Source organism: Amphiprion ocellaris, chromosome 6 (genome assembly GCF_022539595.1).
Source record: "Amphiprion ocellaris isolate individual 3 ecotype Okinawa chromosome 6, ASM2253959v1, whole genome shotgun sequence".
Taxonomy (NCBI): Eukaryota; Metazoa; Chordata; class Actinopteri; family Pomacentridae; genus Amphiprion; species Amphiprion ocellaris.
The window spans coordinates 11792267-11812934 of NC_072771.1; the positions used below are offsets into that span (position 1 = coordinate 11792267).

Sequence of the window (20668 nt, forward strand, 5' to 3'; positions counted from 1 at the left end):
TTCAGGAACAGTGAATTGAGAAGCATCAATTGAGAAAAACTGAAAACTGAAAAACTGTAGTATCTAAGCAATGATTTCATTGTACAGAAATAACATATTTATATATTATTATACCTATGCAAAGATGAGTTCATGAGCGATTCAAAGTAGAGTAACGGGTGTGGAGATGGGTGCAGAAATCTATGCCGAATGTAACTAAATTTAAGGGAAACTCTAAATAAATTTTCTTGCTGACACTTTGCCACACACAAGCAAGTAGCACTGTTTGAAAGGTCAAGTCATGCAGCATCATTTGGTTTGTGTTACATGTCACTGCGATAAATACTTAGAGAATAATTCAACAATCAAGAGGAAATGTAAATTTGGAGGCAAAGAGTGTATGTCTAGCTCTAAGGGTTAAGACTTTCAAATGAAGGTGTTTCTAGAACAAAGGACAGCCACTGATTTTTTTCTCCACTGATCAGGATCAAAGTGAACAGAATTAGAAGACCCTATATTTCACATGGATGAGCAGGTACTCCATGTATAAGGGCTATAGCCCCTGAGATCGATTCTGGTCCAGGGTGAATTGCATCACATCAGCCCCACCTTACTCTCTACTCCTCACTTTCCTGCCTCTACCTCTGACTGTCTTTCCAATAAAGGCATCCATCCGTCCATCTGTCCATCCATCCATCCATCCATCCATCCATCCATCCATCCATCAGGGTCATGGGAGGCTGAAGTCTATCCTAGCAGACTTAGGGTGAAAGCAGGGGACACCCTGGACAGGTAACAGTCTATCACAGGGCTACACATACAGACAAACAACCACACTCACATTCACACCTACAGACAATTTAGAGTTACCAATTAACCTCAGCATGTTTTGAGACTGTGGGAGGAAGCTGGAGTACCCAGAGAAACCCATGCATACACAGGGAGAACATGCAAACTACATGCAGGCAGATTTTGGGAAGGCGGGGATACGAACCAGGGATCTTCTAGCTGCAAGGTGAAAGTGTTAACCACCAAGCCCCAATAAAGGCAAAAATGTCCAAAAAAACTATGTTTAAAAACAACTCATTACAGGTGTAAATACACCCTTAAGAAGGAAGACAAATAATCATAAAAACAGCTCTCATTTTTTATTACTGTGTATATGTGTTGCCAATACTCACCTTGCGTTGAACACAGCAGGTATATGGAACGCCACAGGCTAGAGGACCAGTACCATTGCAGAAATGGTACTGATTGACTCCCCAGTCCTTATACTCATCCCCTCCACAACATGAAAACTGGAAAACAAAAAAGAATGAAGACAAGCACATTAGGAAGCATGTGACATAAAAGCAAAAGAAAATCTCAAATTAACAAACAAAAACAAGACCAAAAATTTTCAAATCTTTCAAAAAACAACACACTGAGAGTGGACTTCTCCTTTCCAATCCACATCGGTTGTGCCTCAGCGTTAAGCCAAAGCTCACTCATCATTCTGCCTCTCATTCTGCCTCACTTACACCGCCCAGCTGCCATCCTACTTTGTACCCGTCCACCCCCCTAACCCAGAGAGAGACAAATTTTCCTTCTGTACATCCAATTCCTACAGAAATGTGAAGTCACTGTATTTGCAGTAGAAAGCAGGTGGTCACATGAAGAGCTACAGAGTTTTTGACCATCAGTTAAAGGCCCATGACAGCAGGATATACTGCTCTATCTACAGAATCTATAAACTGCTAAAATGATAGTTGAGAGGCAACATTATTTCTCCCACAGTCAAAGATTAAACACCTATTGTGAAAGGTTTTTGCATCATTTTGTGGACAGGCTGGCTGCAGTCAGGATGGGCATTGACAGTAATGCTCATGGTGCTGATACATACATTCCTCCTGCACCCCCTGCTGTTTTTGATATGTTTGAACCTGTGTCCCTGTCTTCACTTTCTGAAGTGGTTCAGGGGATGAGACCCACTAATTGTCCCCTTGACATTATGCCAGCTAAACTGCTCAAACAGGTCTTTAATACAGTGGCCCCCTGTCTGCTTGCCTTGAGAAACAGCTGCCTTAGTGCTGGATCTGTCCCAGCTGTCTTTAAACATGCCGTGGTCAGACCACTTCTTAAAAAACCCAACCTTGCCCCTGCTGTTTTATCTAATCTTAGACCGGTCTCTCATTTGCTGTTTTTATCTAAGGTTTTAGAAAAGATTGTTTTTATTCAGTTGCAACCTTTTCTTTTCTTGAAACAGTATTTTAGAAAAATTTCAGTCTGGTTTTAGAACGCGTCACAGCACAGAATCAGCTCTCCTTAAGGTGCACAATGACATCTTACAATCTCTGGACACTAAAAAGCCAGTACTCCTGGTGATGTTGGACCTTACAGCAGCTTTTGACACTGTGGACCACTCCATACTAACTTCTCGTTTGGCTCATCATGTTGGTCTACAGGACACTGTTCTCCAGTGGTTCAGCTCCTACCTGACGAACAGGACTTTCGCTATGATATTTGATGATCACTCATCTCTATCTGCCTCGCTGTCATCCGGGGTACCTCAAGGGTCCATCCTTGGACCTATTCTGTTTTCGTTATATATGCTGCCACTTGGAGCCACCATTGCAAAGCATAACCTGTCTTTCTACCTGTATGCTGATGACCTCCAGCTCTATCTGCCTGTGCTCCCCAATGCTGCATCTGCTCTGGACTCTTTACACAGCTGCTTATCAGATATTAAACCTTGGAGTCATTTTTGATAGCGAGTTGAGATTTGACAGGCAAGTTGCTTCCGTTGTCAAGGCTAGCTTTTTTCAGCTACGTCTTCTCACCAAAGTCAAGCCCTTCCTTTCCAAACACGACCTGGAGAAGGCCATTCACACTTTTATCAGTTCTGGTATCACACAATCATCACTCTTTCGACTACAATTTGTTCAAAATGCAGCTGCCTGTCTGTTAACCCGCACATCCAGACACACTCAGATCACTCCCATCCTCTCTGCCCTCCATTGGCTCCTGGTCCATCATCATATCGAGTTCAAAATTTTAACATTTGTTTTTAAAGCCCTTTATGGCCTAGCTCCCTTATATATATCCAAGCTTTTAACCATCCACCGCCCCAGCAGAGCCCTCCAGTCGTCGACACAGGTGGTGCTAGACGTGCCCAGATCCCGGTATAAGCAGTGCGGTGATCGGTGCTTTGCTGTTGCTGCCTCGAGACTCTGGAACGCACTCCCACTCGAGCTCTGCGTTATCACTGACCTGCCGCTTTTTAAGTCCAGACTGAAAACCCATCTATTTAGACGTGCTTTCGAGTCCTAGGACTGTTTTATGGTTTTTATGTTTTTTTCTGGTTTTTGTAGTTTTGTGTTTTTATGGGTTTTATGGTTTAATAATAATCCAAAATTGTATTGTTTTGTTTTATTATGCTGTTTGGAAAGCACTTTGGTCTTCTGTTATGTTGTTGTAAAGTGCTCTACAAATAAACTTTGATTGATTGATATTACAGCCTATGTCTTCGAAGTTCAATAAATAATGCCACTGAACCTGTGGAGATTAAACCTTGGTGGAACCGATGCTAACGCCAGTTTTACAGTTCTTGAACACATGAAATAAATATCACAAAAAGAAACATTTCCTTTATATCCAATCATTCTTTTGATAGATTTAGTAGCTGCAGGTTGCCACTAAAATTTCACCAGCTTTTTTTCTTGTATTGCGTTTCTGCAACTCCAGCCACATAGACAAACACATACCGCTTCATCTTTTTCCTTTTCTAAAACACATCTGTAGATTTGAAGCTTGTTTTCAAAAGAGCAAAATGATGGAAAGGGGTCCGTACTTTTTTAAACATCTGCAACATGAACCTTAATTATGGTTAATTGTACCTACACTTACAAAACACTTCTCAAGTTAGTGGTACTCCAAGCGCTTTACAATGTTTTCCAGTCACTCACTTACACAACACAACAAAGCTGCCATGCAAGGGATGCACCTGCCATTGAGAAAAACTTCTGGTTCAGGTAGGCAGAACGGCAAGGATCGAACCACCCACCTTCTGATTAGTAGATAACCTGACATTGTAGGTCCAATTACTCTACATACTGCTACTATCAAGCCTAACACGCTTGAAAAAAAAGTCATAAAGCCTACAGTGCTTGTTTTGTTGAACATCGTCGGTATGTATGGTTACAGGCTTTTCTGTTAATGGGTACCGTGCACCAATAGAGAGAAAGCATCTGGGAAACGCTAAAGCAAATGAAGTACTTCCAGACTCCTCTAGATAACCTCTGGCTGGTACAGCCCACATCTTTTTATCCCTCATTTATTTATCACATCATACCTCAATATTTTACACCAATACCTGCAACCAAATTATTTCTAATATATTTCTAATATATTCTATATAATTCTAATATATGCAAATGAATGTCCTGTCTGTCAATGTTTTCTAAGTAGGATGGTAAACTACCTTTTGCTGCACATAGTCCAAGATGTTTTTGAAGTCGAGGTCATCGTAATAGTGTTTGATCCCTTCTCGTATACTACTCTGAAACAAGGCAGACGTCTAGATAAAACAGAGAGAAGACGTAGTTATTGTTAGGGTAACTGACAAACATGATGCCAATCAGAAAGTACAATGAGGAGATCAAATCATTGGGGTATTACAAATATGTACAGGATGGCTCACAACGCTTACCTTCTTTTCAAAGATGAGAGCTGCGGTGATTGCAATGGCCTGGAGGAGCAGCAGCACACAGAGAACACAGAGGAACTGTGGAGGGACAAATACTACAGGTTCATAAAGCATTCCTACAGTAGAAAATTAGCAATAGTGCACCAACACACTCACAAAACTATTTATATTGTTACAAAGAACAAGTCGAAACACTGAAATTTGCCAAAATGGGTTTAAAAATGACCCAAGTGCTCAGTTAAGTTACTTCTTTTCAAAATACCAAAGAGACAGTTTAATGGATCAGTTATAGCTAAAATAAACCTGTGAAAATATCATTCCTTTCTCTGCTTTACTCAACTTGTCATACCTGGTGTGACAAAATACAGATTCCATCATTTACAAGCAGACACTAAAGTTTATTAGCCAAAAACAAAGCACAAAACAGATGGGCAGCGTCCAAATTTTAGCTTTTGGCTTCACAAAAAACCCACGAAGATTAAAGCTTGCTGGGTTTATCTGGTAAATATACCACTTCAATCAAGAGCCACATCACTAAGCCTTTCTATGAGAACCATCCAGAATTGTCTCCCTGCAGCTGAATCGGCCACAAACAGGGCCAGCGAATTAATAAATTAACCTGATGGTGGACAAAAATAAACTTCTTGTTGGTGTGCTCTCTGAAGGTCAGTGTAAGCACAGACCCAAGATCAGTTACAAGGAAAAACTTGTGTTTTTGTAGTCCCATGAACTACAACAGATATGTCTACTCCAAAGATGATTGTGTTAAATACAGTTCAACTTTCACTCATATAGTATATAGTTCTGTCTTATCATGTTTTCAGGTTACAGCTTGAGTGAGTACTTGGCAGTACTTAGGGTGTCATTCCAGCAAAAGCAAGCACTGGATCAGATTTTGTATTGACAAATAGACAACAGTGAAGAACTCTCGATTGGTGCCAAAAAAAAAACACCATCCAGACACCTCGAGCTAAAACTGCAATTATTTGTAGAGCATTTGCTGACAAGTTTTCCAAATTATAGGAAACTGAGGTGAAAGCTCAGTTTACCAGCTTCGTTTACAGAGTTTATCAGCATATGAGAGAACAGAATTTATATTTTTCCCCTTAACTTATGACTTCCTCTGTATTAAATGAGTTCCTCATCCTCTCCATCAAAGCACAAGCAGATACAGTACAGACTTTTCTATAGCAAATTATAATCCCATTTTATTTAGCTACAGCTAATGAGATGGTTGCATAGCGACCACATTAATGTTCATTTGAGCTCTTTGTTATTTTCAAATGCAACAGCTGTGCCTTTGGATTCGAGGAGAAAATTGAATCTAAAGTGATCCGCACTTTAAATATTTTATAAACTGCTGCTATTATGCAATGTCTAAATAAATGCAATTCTCAGGTTTGATGTATGTGGCAATTAGTATATTTACGTAAAATATACCCACATACACATTTAAACACGTTTCTAAATGTAAATTTTAAATTTTTTTTAATACTGTGTATTTTATTCCATATTACTGGCCTGATTTTGTAACTAAACTGATAACTTGAACTGCATAAAAAATAAAAGGGCCAAGACGGGAATATATATATATATATATATATATATATATATATATATATATATATATATATATATATATATATATATGTGTGTGTATATATATATATATATATGTGTGTGTGTGTGTATATATATATATATATATATATATATACATACATACATACATACATACATACATACATATGTACACACTTTTTTTAACTACATTATATAAAGAGGAAATGTATGTCACAAAACACAAACTTTGAAAACAACCTTTCCTCCTCCATCATTCCTACCATGTGTAGCAGGGTCTTGTTGTCCCTGAGGGATCCAACCATGCCCACCACTGATACAGTGAACATCACCAGCCCCAGCAGGATGAGCACCACAGCAGGAGCCAGGAAAAGACCCTCCAGGGTTCGATTCTTCTGCCTTTCCACTTCGGCATACACTCCCACACACAGCACACACAGACCCATCAACTGGGGAGAGAGAGCAATGCAAAGCAACAGAGGGTTTATGAGACAAATTCTTCAGTAGAACAGGTTGTGTTGTTTTATGATCTATATACTATTTCTAATGTCTTTGCGGGAGTGGTAATTGTGTGGAGACTGACATTCTGAGATCCTGTTAAAAAAAATACCATGCATTCAACTAGCAAATGTCCAGGCTGTTTTCTGCCTCCCCAATATCAGTTGTAACAGAGTCCAACCTCATATGACCCTCTACAGGACAATGCCAGTGTATCTAATGCATGGACAGACAACTGCATTTAACACACTGTTATCCTTTTGTTTTCTTTATCCTTCCTCCTGTTCCTGGCATTAAAAATTCTGAGAGTTGCAATGCCATTTTAGGTCAAATTGCCCTGAAAAATGAAATGTCAATGTCAAGAGACAAGTTTGAGTTATTAAAAGGGTAGATAAAAACTGTTTTTGAGAATACAAATGAACAGACAGAACAGAAAAAGTTGTTGAATGTAATCAGAGCATGTCTAAAACTGTAGTCCCTGAGAAATGAAACAACATTTATATATACTATTATTGGAGATCAAAATGCCCCTTTGAAATTCAGAGTAAGAAAACCTTTTTAAGTGGACTTGTTGCTTCTTAAGGCAGGCTAAGGCTCCAGTCCATACAAACTGCAACCATCATCACAACAATGATCGGCTCCAAACTTTGCTCACACTTTGGCTTTTAGCCAGTAATGGAAGAAACACTCTGATCCTACACAGGATAAAAACAGGACCATCAGCATAGCAGACTTCCCGTATCAAAGTAAAAGAAACTGTTCAGCAAAAGAATGGCACTTGGGAGTTATGCATTATCATATGTTACACATAAGAGTCATATACACGCGTGGACAAAATTATTGGTACCCCTCGGTTAACGAAAGAAATACCCACAATGGTCACAGAATGAATTTGAATCTGACAAAAGTAATAACAAATAAAAATTCTATGAAAATTAACCAATGAAAATCAGACATTGCTTTTGAACCGTGGTTTAATAGATTTATTTAAAAAAATAAACTCATGAAACAGGCCTGGACAAAAATGATGGTACCCTTAACTTAATATTTTGTTGCACAACCTTTTCAGGCCATCACTGCAATCAAACGATTTCTGTAACTGTCAATGAGACTTCTGCACCTCTCAGCAGGTATTCTGGTCCACTCCTCATGAGCAGACTGCTCCAGTTGTCTCAGGTTTGAAGGGTGCCTTCTCCAGATGGCATGTTTCAGCTCCTTACACAGATGTTCAATAGGATTTCGATCAGGGCTCATAGAAAACCACTTCAGAATAGTCCAATGTTTTCCTCTTAGCCATTCTTGGCCATTTTTAGCTGTGTGTTTTGGGTCATTATCCTGTTGACTGAGACCAAGCTTTCTGACACTGGGCAGCACATTTCTCTCTAGAATACCTTGATAGTCATGAGATTTCATTGTACCCTGCATAGATTCAAGACACCCTGTGCCAGATGCAGCAAAGCAGCCCCAGAACATAACAGAGCCTCCTCCATGTTTCACAGTAGGGACAGTGTTCTTTTGCTTCATTTTTTGCATCTGTGAACATAGAGCTGATGTGCCTCGCCAAAAAGTTCCACTTTTGTCTTGTCTGTCCATAGGACATTCTCCCAGAAGCTTTGTGACTTGTCAACATGCAGTTTGTCAAATTCCAGTCTGGCTTTTTTAGATTTGTTTTCAACAATGGTGCCCTCCTTGGTCGTCTCCCATGAAGTCCACTTTGGCCCAAACAACGACGGATGGTGCAATCTGACACTGATGTGCCTTGGAGTTCACCTTTAATGTCTTTACAGGTTGTTCTGGGCTCTTTTGTTACCATTCGTATTATCCGTCTCTTCCATTTGTCATCAATTTTCCTCCTGCAGCCACGTCTAGAGAGGTTGGCTACAGTCCCATGGATCTTAAATTTCTGAATAATATGTGCAGCTGTAGTCACAGGAACATCAAGCTGCTTGGAGATGGTCTTATAGCATTTACCTTTAACATGCTTGTCTATAATTTTCTTTCTAATCTCCTGAGACAACTCTCTCCTTGGCTTCCTCTGGTCCATGTTTAGTGTGGTACACATCATGTCACCAAACAGCACAGTGACTACTTGTAACCCTATACATAGGCTGACTGACTGATTACAAGTTTGTAGACACCTGTGATGCTAATTAGAGGACACACCTTGATTGAACATGTCACATTATTTTCAGTCTTTTCTAGGGGTACCATCATTTTTGTCCAGGCCTGTTTCCTGAGTTTATTTTTTAAATAATTCTGTTGAACCACGGTTCAAAAGCAATGTCTGATTTTCATTGGTTAATTTTCATAGAATTTTTATTTATTATTACTTTTTACAGATTCAAATTATTTCTGTGACCATTGTGAGTTTTGCTTTCATTAACCGAGGGGTACCAACAATTTTGTCCACGTGTGTAGATGTATGCTAAAGTTGCATTTTTCTGTTGTAGCTGTTTAGGGCAAACTGCTTTTGGCTACATTAAATACACTGTTAGGTATTTCAACCAGGGTTCCCAACCTTGGCATCTGCTGCTTTGAACAGGTCAAACAGCACTGAGGGATCTTAAGAAGCTTCATGGGTTATGTACTCAATGTGGTATTCATTTTTTTTCTTTCAAACGTTTCTTTTTGTGAAATGCTGGATAATTTAATCCATTAAAGATCCGACTGTTAACACCGTCTGAAAATTTGAGATGAAATTACTCTTAGGTAGAGTCACTAATAACTCACAGACAACTAAAAATGTGATGCAGGATACTACCAAGACACTGCTGTTTTGTAAGGTGTCACAAGTCAAAAAGGTTGGGGATTAGCAGATTTATTTTTCAATATATATATATATATAATATTGCATTTAAGCACTCCAATCAGCCCTCACACACCTGGAAAACAAGGACTCTTATGTTAGAATGCTGTTCATTAGTGGTGGGACGCGATTAGAAAACTTAATCTAATTAATTACAGGCTTTGTAATTAATTAATTGCAATTAATTGCAGTTTTGTCAAATAGCAATATCTGACACAATAAGTGAAGTTTTTCAATTCAAATAAAATTGTGGTTGACAGTTGAATCAATGAATAGACATACATGTGTTTATAATTTAAAATTTATATAAAAAAAAGGAAAATGGGACATATAGAAAAAAGTGATTTTGATAACTTAAAGCCTGGATTTAGTTGTTTTTTTCTACTGTATGGCACATAAAATCAGCATAAGTAGTTCAAGGAGCTTCAAAAAGTTGAAAATCCAGAGATTCATTCATTTCATCTTTTCTGGGTCTGATAAATGGTGCAATTTTTGAACATCTTCATCAGAGGGTAAATATCCCTCTTCAGAATCTGAGTCAGCCATTACTTGACGAAATACTTTGTCAACGGTGAACAGACCTCTTGGCATGGTGAGTTTTCTCTCGCTGTCTTGCGCTCTGATACGCGCCAACTGCGACCCTCGTCTCCTCGACCGGGAGGCGGTTTTCAAACTCTATGAACTCCAAAACTTTGAATGAAAACACGCCCACAAATGATGCTCAGATTGAAGTCCCAGATGTCCGCCATCTCCTGGTGTAAAGTACTAACTACATGAGGCACTATATTTGCAGCTATGGCTTGTTATGTTCAGCAATGTTGCTTGTCACAATATTGCGGCTTTGGCGCTTAAAGGGTTAAGACTTTATGTAAACTGAAGCACTGTCTAGAAAAGTGGTCTATTATGGGATGGCTACACCGTTAGCCGTTAACATGACTCGTAGCTAACGTTAGCTCTGGTGCTAACAGCAACGTGTTTTACATTGAGGTGATACCGTCAGCTTGAAGTGACGCAGTGACCAGAAAACTCTTAGTTGTAAATTTGCACACAACCAGGCTTTTATCCAAGCTGCCATCGGGAAGATTTTTAAAAGGAAAATTTCTGCCCAACAAGCTCAATCTCATCTTCCTTCACTGTTCACCAGTGTCTGACTTCACTCAGTGCTTCCTGTGCTTCTTCTTCATGGCTACAAACAGACTTTAGGTTCATTACCGCCACCTACTGGGCTGGAGGGTTCATCAGAGTTACCAGTGTGCCAGAAATGAGGGAACTGAGGAGGGTGCAATTAATTGCGTTATTATTTTAACGCGTTATTTTCGCTGTAATTGATTAATCTAAATTAATGCATTAAAGTCCCAGCCCTACTGTTCATAGATTTTAGTTCAGCATTTAACACCATCATCCCGCAGCAGCTCATCCACAAACTAGACCAGCTTGGGCTCAACACCTCACTGTGCAACTGGCTACTAGACTTCCTGATGGGGAGACCACAGGCAATACAGATCGGCAGCAAGACATCGAGCACCATCATCCTGAACATGGGGGGGCCCCCCAAGGATGTGTGCTGAGCCCCCTACTCTTCACCCTGCTGACCCATGACTGCACTCCGGCGCACAGCTCCAATTTTTTTATAAAGTTTGCGGATGATACAACTGTGGTGGGTCTCATCAGTGACAGGGACGAGACACAATACAGGAGTGATGTGAGCAACCTGGCCAGGTGGTGCAGCACCAACAACCTCTCTTTGAACGTGGAGAAGACAAAGGAGATCATTGTTGACTTCAGGAGAGGACACGCCCAGCATGCTCCTCTCAACATCAACGGTGCGGCTGTGGAGAGGGTGAGCAGCACCAAGTTCCTGGGTGTGTACGTCTCAGAAAATCTCTCCTGAACCAGAAACACAACATCACTGGTCAGGAAGGCACAACAACGTCTCTACTTCCTGCGTAAGCTGAGAGGAGCCAGTGCCCCGGCCCCCATCATGTCCACCTTCTATAGAGGCACCATGGAGAGCATCCTGTCCAGCAGCATCACAGCGTGGTACGGCTCCTGCACCTCCTCCTGCTGCAGGACCCTCCAGCACATCGTGAAAGCAGCAGAAAGGATTGTCAGTGTCTCTCTCCCCTCCCTCCAGGACATCTACAGCACCCGCCTCATTCGCAAAGCACTAAGCATTGCAGGTGACCCCACACACCCGTCCCACAACCTCTTCAGCATGCTGCCATCAGGGAGGAGAGTGAAGAGTCTGAGGGCCAGGACCAGCCGACTGAGCAACAGCTTCATCCACCAAGCTGTCAGGAAGCTGAACTCTCTCTCCCCTTTCTACCACCCCCTTCCCCTGCATACACAAACTCTGGTCAATAACCTCTGATCTGCACTGTAATAGCACATTCAACTGTCAAGCATATTCGCACTTCTTGGACTGTTGTTACTCATTTGCACTGTTCTGAGTATTCTGCACTAAATCCGTCACTTTATCTCATGGTCATGTTTACATTTCACTCAGTTCTGCTTTTCTTAGTTCTTAGTTGTTGCTCGGCTCTAGTTTTGCTTCCTTTGTTCTTTTTTGCACTTTCATATCTTATTTTCTAAGTGTTTATTTAATGTCTACTGCTGCACGAAGAGAGAGTAACATAATTTTGATTTTTGGTATGTCATGTACATATTGAAGAATTGACAATAAAGCTGACTTTGACTTAAGAGGCTAGTTGTGTTCTAATTCTAAAATCTTTATTGGTAAGCTTACTAGTTATTTTTTGGGATCGGTCAATTATTGGACTTGGCTACATCAAATATTCATCTGTATCGGTATGTATTTTTTTTTTAATCAATACCCAATTACATCAATTGATTTCCTTCCTATTTCAGTAAAGAAGTTTCTTCTGCCTTATAAAAACATCATATGGACCTTTTAAAGTAAAAGACAAAACTAAAAAAGAGTGATTTTCACCAGAGAGGGTCCTTAAAAATGCACTACTTTCGCTCTGATACAACCACCTCTCTATCTGTTGTCATAGCAATGTTCCACCCACAGCACTATCGGATTGGTCACATGTAACAAGTAAGGCAATCAACACTGAAGGATGAATGTTGAAAAGTCAACTAAATATATTTAAAATGGGAGGAAACCAAAAATATTTTAATGAAGTTCTGTGTTTGAGTTTGTGTCAATCTAAATTTTGACCCCAACATTTTCATTTGTACTTCAAATTGGAGGTTAATGGGTTCCAGGTAGTAAATGCTCTAAATATCAGTTATTGCTCTCCTTGATTACTAATAGTTACTATCGGCTCTGACACAAAACAAACAAACAAAAAAAACCCCAAGACATCAGTCAATGTCTAGTAATTTTAGCTGTTAAGTAAATGTAATGAAGTAAGCAGTATAATGTCTCTCTATCTAGAATGAAGAAGTAAAAGTAGAATAAATATCTCAAGTACAAGCATTTCAATACTGCACTCAAGTAAAAAACTTGAGTATATGCATTTAGTTACATTCCACCACCGCATATAGCTGGTTAGTGTGGCGGAAGACTAACAAAATGTTTGTGCACAACTAGGGTTGTCAAGGTTAACCGGTTTTACAATAACCACGATTATAAATAGATATTCGTCACATTTTTCACAACCACGATTATCCGTAGAAAAGCCTCGCGAGAGGTGCAATGCAAGAAGCGTGAGCTGCGCTGAGTGGAGAGTGGAGAGAGAGTGGCTCCTTGGCCTGTGCGCGCGCTCCTGTCTAATCGGCATCACTGCGCGCGCGCGCACACACACACACACACACACACACACACACACACACACACACACACACACACACACACACACACACACACACACACACACACAGAGAGAGAGAGAATTATATGATCAGTTATGACAGATTCTTTACTCGAAGTGTCCCTAATATTGTGGCCGCTGTGCGCAATGAGGTTGCCAAGATGGGACTGTCCGCCGCACGCGCGGTAACTGTCGGTTCCGAAGTCAGCGGTCCGGCGGCCGGGCCGCCCCGAGGACCCCCCGTGCCCCGAGTTTCCTCCCGGAGCCAAAACAACCGGCGGGTCGGGAGCTCCGGTTCCCTCCTGCGCTCCCGTTCCCCGCCCGTCGCAGCCGGGCTGCTTTCCTGCGTCCGCAGGCGAGGGGAAGGCGGCGGGCCGTGGCGGGTGGGGAATGGGAGCGCAGGAGGGAACCGGAGCTCCCGACCCGCCGGTTGTTTTAGCTCCGGAAGCCCGTGCCCTCCTCTGAAGATGCTGTCGGCCCGGTCCCCTCAGCAGGGAGTGTGGTCCGGGAAGCCCCGCTGACAGTGGTAGTGGAGGAGACAGTAACCTCCAGGACAGGGAGGCTGTCTGTCTGCCTGGAACTCCTGTCAGACTCTAGAGTTTTCCCTGGGAAATGATCCGGGTGTTTTGATTAATTGTTGTAAAATTAGTGGTGAATTGTTTATATAAACGTTTTAGTAAAAATAAATAAGATTCCCATTTATCCTTTTTTCTGTAGTTATATTGTCTAAAATTGTGGAGGATATTTAAAGCTTAAAATGAAGTGTTTTTAGAATCTTTAAATGTATTCTTTTTATGTCTTTTTGTTTTGTTTGATTTACAAAGTAAACACTACGTTATCAACCATACATTAAATTGCAACATTCCATAATACATAAAAGTCTCAAAGACGCACTTCACTAGAACCAATAAATACATATTGAACATAAATAAGTAGTAATTATACATCATTTACAAGATTCCCAGACTGAATAGTTGCTGTAATGTGCCTGCCAGTTTTTGTAAGCATATTTTTGTCTAAATTAAGGCAGTATTTGCTCATTTTTTTTCCTACATCATGTAAGCAGCAGCACTCATATATAAATAGAGCATTTAAATCCAATCCATGTGATCAGTATCGGTAATCGGCATCCAAGAATGATCGGTATCGGTGATCAGCAGCAAAAAACCTGATCGGCACATCCCTAATTATTATTAATATTATAGAGAAAACAGCACAGTTTTTAATGCCAATCTTATAATTTTATTTTGTTTTAATGATGGCAGCTAAAGAAGCCTTTAAGTTCCTCAAGTTAATGACTGTTTTGTAATGCAATTTGCACTTTTATTTACTACAAAGACGTGTTGGAACAATTTATTTTATTTTATAAGAACAGTAAATGTTTAAAAGTTTAAGTATTATTAAAGAGTTTATTTAAATACAAACACTGGGTTTTTTTCTTTCATAATGTCGATAATCGTGAATAATCGTAAAATCGCAATATTTCCTTCCACAATAATCGTGGCTCAAAAAATTGAAATCGTGACAACCCTATGCACAACTATAAAATATCTTCACAGCACATGTTGACAAATTAGCCAAATAGAGTGTTCCACCTGTGTTTCTTCTTAACTTATCAAAGTGCTGCAAAATGAGAAAAGGTAAGCAGTGTTTGCTACCCTGCTATTGATTTTCAATTGGAAACAGAGGCAATTTGCTTTAAGAGTGGGGTCCATCTACTTCAAGTCCATTTACTGCCCACGACCGTCTATAAAGCAGAAACATTTGACTTGGTTCCCAGATCCATTACAGGGTTTTCTCTACCATAGAAAAGCTTAGGTGCAGCACTTAAGTGTTTCTGTGGAGCACTTTAAGCCGAATGTACATTAAAAGGTATATAGGAAACATATCAGAATGGATTTGAAAATATGCACTGACAAGGAAAAAAAAACACACCGAGAGACGTCTAGACCGCGAACAGTAAGGTAACCGGGCAACAGGAAATACAGATGTTAAAACTCTGAATTACAATTAGTGTTTATGAATTGTGACAGATGCTCATCGTCAAGCCAATCAAACACGACGACTGTCACTTCAGCTCTGATGCGGTTACAACCATCAACATGGATATGCAAGTTGCACACTACTGATAAGGTAAGCCTCGACAATAAATAAATTAAGTATAAACATTTGTGTTAGGGAGTAAATCTGGAACCCAGACAGCAACTATAGCCTCTAAATCCTTGAGAAAACCCTGCAATGTTGACTTGAGCCTTCACTGCAGCAGTAATAAAGAGGAAAGTAGAATGAGGAAGAGACTTTTAGTAAGAGATCTGACATCGACCCTCTTAAACCTCTGATAGGTTGTGAAGGTGTCTATAATGAATAAACAATGACACTGTGCAAAGTTCTAACCTGGATGCTGTAAACGTGGGGCTTTCAGCCAACAGTCTTTCCTAAGTAATACTCTAAACCTATGGTAAATGTAAGCGCTTGTAATTTGCAGTGTTTAAAAAAACACTAAGTTTTGAAGTAAGTTTTGAGTAAAAGAAAAGAAGTTGACTTATTTATATTCCACTGAGTGAGCTTCAGCAATTCCCATTAGATTTATGTCATCAGAATCCAACTTAAATGACATTAACCAATCTTAACATTCTGACAGCAAAGATAGCCTCAATTAAGTCTATGTGATTAGCCTGGGGCATAGGTGTTTTTGTGTATTGAGCTGAGCTGGGCCACACTGGCCACATTTACATGAAGTTTTTTAATTCAGAATTATTAATTCGGAATTAACTCATTCGGAATTAAAGTTTTGTGCTTCACGTTTACAAGGAAATATTAATTCCGAATTAAGGTTTACATGAACCACACGTTTATTCCCGTCTTAATTCCGCTTTAACGCTTGGGCGTTGGAAAGAATTCTGATTGGACAGGGAGTGGACATGATGTATCCCTGTTTACCGAAAGAAAACAAACTCCATTTGCCGCGGCATTTCTTTTCCCCAACAACATGGAGGAACAACTAATAAGCATGCTTTTCACTTTGCTTTTTATTGTCATTTTGAAACAGCAACTCGACAGTGGCGTACTACTTCTGTTGCATCACTTGAGAAGGAGAAGAGAGACAGAACACCGGAGAAGGGAGGCAGAAGACCAAGTTGTGTACATCGCTAAGTCATCGCTACGTGAGGAGCCAAGCATGCGCAGAATGACCGGAATTAACTAAAGCGGAATTAACTGTATACATGAATATAACGTACACAGTAATTAGTTTATTCGGAATTAACATCGGAATAAACCAAGTAGTTTATTCAGAATTAAGCTTATTCGGAATTAACTTTTTAATTCGAAATTAAGTGTTTACAAGGAGATTTTAAAGCGGAATTAACTTTAATTACGAATTAAAGAGGAATTAAAGGTCTCATGTAAACGTGGCCACTGTCCTAAATCACAGTAGTAAGAGGGACACAGACGGATCATATGAAAGAGACCATGGACTGCTAATGGAATCAAACTACTGATGTTTTGGAATCATATTTGATAGCATGCTTTAGGGTGTATATATTCGACAAACACAGGCAGTCGGGCAGATTGGTGGTGGTGTAAACTCACAATGTTCCTGAAGACCAAAGTGTTATAGATGGTGGAAGCATGGTGCCAAATAGAAAACAGGGATTTGTTTGTAAGTGGGAAAATTAATGCAAAGGATTACTCATGCTTACTTGTCAATCCCTGCTAAGAAATGCATTAACTTATCCAACCCTTGAAGTGGTTATCGGGTCCCAAATTAATCCCAGCCATTTCAACAAACAAAAACAGGACCAAAGTCCTGTATGAGTGGATCTGTTCAGCTGCCAATGCACCTGTTTGGATCGACAATTCCTCCATCCACAACCAAAGCGTACCAAATGAATTAACTTGAATGTTTGTACGTCAGCATTGCTTAATAAAAGACAGCTGTGTTGTGAAAAAAGAAAAATGCTGAAATACCTCATTTAAATGTAACCCGTCTGTCCCTCGCCTTAGCCATTTCTATCAAAACAACATTAATACTTATGTGGATATAATTTAAATTAGAGCTGCTTCACCTGCTGCAGTTTGTAGAGTTCTTTCCTCTAAGTTAATTGAATATCTGTAGCATCAAATAGCACGATCCATATGAGCTTCTCAACAGTGAAAAAGCACATATTTTCGTATGCACAACGACATCAGTAGATTCATTATTTATATATAATTCAAAATTATTCCCGACACAGAGACAGGATTGATTAGGAACTAACAGCAGGTCACTCTGTGTAAAGTCCTTCACCTCAGATGGGTGAACTGTCACACAGAGTCACAGTTTGTAAACTACAGTTAAACTAGGACTCCATCATAGCTGCTAGGATATTGTTTTTGCATTTTGTTGTATTTTTTTTGACTGTTGGTAAAGTCATAGTTAGATCATCGTCACACATGGACAGTATTTTAAATGATTAGGGAAATCATAAATAAACCAAATGGTATTAGTTATTTAAATATGTTGCTAAGCTTGCTATTTTAGTCTTACGTTAAATAGCGCATTATTATGTAATATACACCACTTGGTAAACTATCGAATCTTGTGAATTACATAACTTAGCACTTAGCACTTTAAGGCTAAGCCCCTTTCATGGCTTAAGATGGTCAGCAGTGAGCAGTAAAACTTTACTCAAGAAAATGTCTGTTTGTTCACTTCAAGCCAAATTAACCAAAATGATCTATGTTAAAACCACAGTGCTAAATAAAGTGATGAATAATATTAATTCTGTACAAGACAGCTTTGCCGCCTGTGTGCCGATCAGATAAAACATCTCCTGTGCACGTGTAAGAATGCACTGGTTGGCATGCATCAACTATCAATATGTAATTTACTACAAATAAATCTTTCACTTCAATAGTAAGAATAACAACAACAACATAATGATAACTGGAGCCTGAATTAGCGCCTTTCAGACTGCTCGTATTTTCTGTCGGCAAACTGTTTACTCACAATATCATCCCTTTAACTGGATCCAACGCCCTGCACCACCGTGCTGTTTGTTAGCCGGTGATCGCGGGGTGTATTGTTTCAGTGCCAAATGCAATTATAAATATGTGCGGATATTCTTGTATTGCTATGCTACTCACAATTCCTGTAATAACAAATGATTAAAATGCATGAAGATGCATTGGTTAAATCTATCTTGTAAGCTAACGCTAACCATTTTTGAGCTAGCTAGTATCCACTAAATTGCACACCAAATGCCTTTTAAAAACATGCTAACTCAATGCTACACTGCACAACGACAAATGCACGAAGTTGTGACTCTAATCTTGAACTATCTCATACTTATTATAGTCCTTTGGTAAATTCGGAATCTTTGTTGCTTACTATAGATCAGTTTGTTTCAAGAAAATCTCGGAAATATGCTGTTTTAACTGTGACGCTGTTCAACTTGAAGTTGACTGGAGTTTGAGACGAAGCAGTGATTTGAATGTAAAATTGTATTAGAAAGTACCATGGTCTTAGTTGGAGGCATATGCCGAAATGTATAGTACATTATATAGATTCGTGATACAGGTTAAGTTCTATTCTACAAATTGTATATGCGGCTGGAGCATATGATACATTTAAATGAAAGTGTTTTCAATCAAGTTTTCAAGGATGTCTAGCTGATGCTACCGAATGGCTCGAGTCTTGAACAATTAGTCCGGTTGCAGTTTAAATGAGCTCACTTTGAATGCTGACGTGAAAAAGCAGAGCAGAAACTCACCGAGAAGAGCATAGAGTAGACATTTAAGGTGAATTTGATGAAGTAGTAGAAGTGGTTGGTTTTCCTCAGTTCAGAGTAGGGCGGCATGGCTGCTTGCGATAATAGAACTAGCTAGTTAGCTAGCTATTCTTCGTTTAGTTCGGGCGATAACAAAATAATATCAACACAAAATAAAATATTATCAAATAAATATAAAACACCTTCAAGGGAGCTAACTGAACCTTAAATATGTATCAGCTCTCATTTCTCGCATACGATTGTGGGTAGCCACCGAAACAAAACCACTTCCGTGCGGCCGGCCATTCCACGCTTTGTTTTGACTACATTCTTAAAGGGGCAGTGCACAACAACAACCTCATTATTACAACTGGATTGACCTGTTAAACACATCTGTACTATACTGTAATGCTGTGCTTGTTTTAGGGTCACATACCGGGCGTCATTCAGGCTTCAACTAAAAGACATTTTTCACAACAATTACTTCAAACCAGCAGGCAACAATCCCCCTAGCCTTCTCTGTAATTCTACATGACGACTGACTTTATTAACATCTGTTACCCAGAAAAATTTCATCATAAATCCAGAATGTTTAAAAGTGGTGAAAATGTCGTTGCCATCTCTGGAATATCTGTTAAAAGGTTAATTATACAAGAAATATATAGGTACAAAACATTATCCAACTAACTGGAGGGTGGGGATCATTTCCAATGCTTATTGCATTTTTATTTTTTTTTTACACAGTGGAAATGTAACTGTTCACTGTGTACATGTCATGTATCACTGGTTATATATATTCTGCTCTCATGTGGTCCTAATCTATTTAGTTAAAAATAAATAAAAAAAGGAATTAATGTTGTGATATAACTATTATCTGACCACATAATTAAAAGTGTTTATACACTGCACAATAATCAAACAAAAGCAGTAAACTGGGGAGATATCTATTGGTTCCAGTTCCACCTGTAAATATAGCATTCCATACAAAACACTGGAATTTTACAAATAAAAAGAAAAAAATTGTCCTACTCTACAGTAAGTAACATACACAAATTGTCATCAGTTTTGTTCCTATCTGTATTCTGCAGGTTGTACACCGCAGGTTCATATATTATTTATAGCCTGGTTTATAGAACATTTCTCAAAACGTGGAGAAATAGATTTTTTTTTCAGGCTACTGACAGCATTTTCAGATTAATGGAATGATTAAAAGAGATATCCCAAAAAAAACAAAAAACAAAAGACAACCCCCCCCCCCCCCCGCCACAAAAAATAAAAAAATAAAAAACAGAATAAAACTTTTGACTCTAATATGTCAACAGAAGAACTTTGAATGTGACTTTATCCAGTCAGTAGTTTTCTGTTCTGGAAGTTAAAGCAAAATCACATGTTTCTAATGAGATTATATTCATATACTGAAATGTAAAATTTCATCACATGACGTTTAAAATTTTTATCCTGTTCTCTTATTTTTCCTTTAAGTGCTTTTTAAAATTGTTGTTCTTCAGTGTCTTCTATAGTTTACAGTTGTGTATCTCTCTCAAAATAATAGATACTGAAAAAAATTCATGTGGATATATTTTCAATCTTT

At 39.2% G+C, this 20668-nt stretch overlaps 1 protein-coding gene across 1 annotated transcript in view; it reads right to left on the reverse strand.

Moving 5' to 3' along the window:
- The window catches only part of zgc:110329 (uncharacterized protein LOC550500 homolog), a 34956-nt gene extending 15561 nt beyond the window's left edge, over positions 1–19395 (reverse strand). The window contains exons 1-5 of the mRNA XM_055011627.1: positions 19081–19395; positions 6508–6693; positions 4667–4741; positions 4439–4534; positions 1161–1277 (exon numbers count right to left, since the gene is read on the reverse strand). Of these exons, the coding sequence (XP_054867602.1) occupies positions 1161–1277; positions 4439–4534; positions 4667–4741; positions 6508–6693; positions 19081–19167 (561 nt within the window). The 5' untranslated portion in view covers positions 19168–19395. The remainder of the gene's footprint in view (positions 1–1160; positions 1278–4438; positions 4535–4666; positions 4742–6507; positions 6694–19080) is intronic.
- Positions 19396–20668: the final 1273 nt, after the last annotated feature.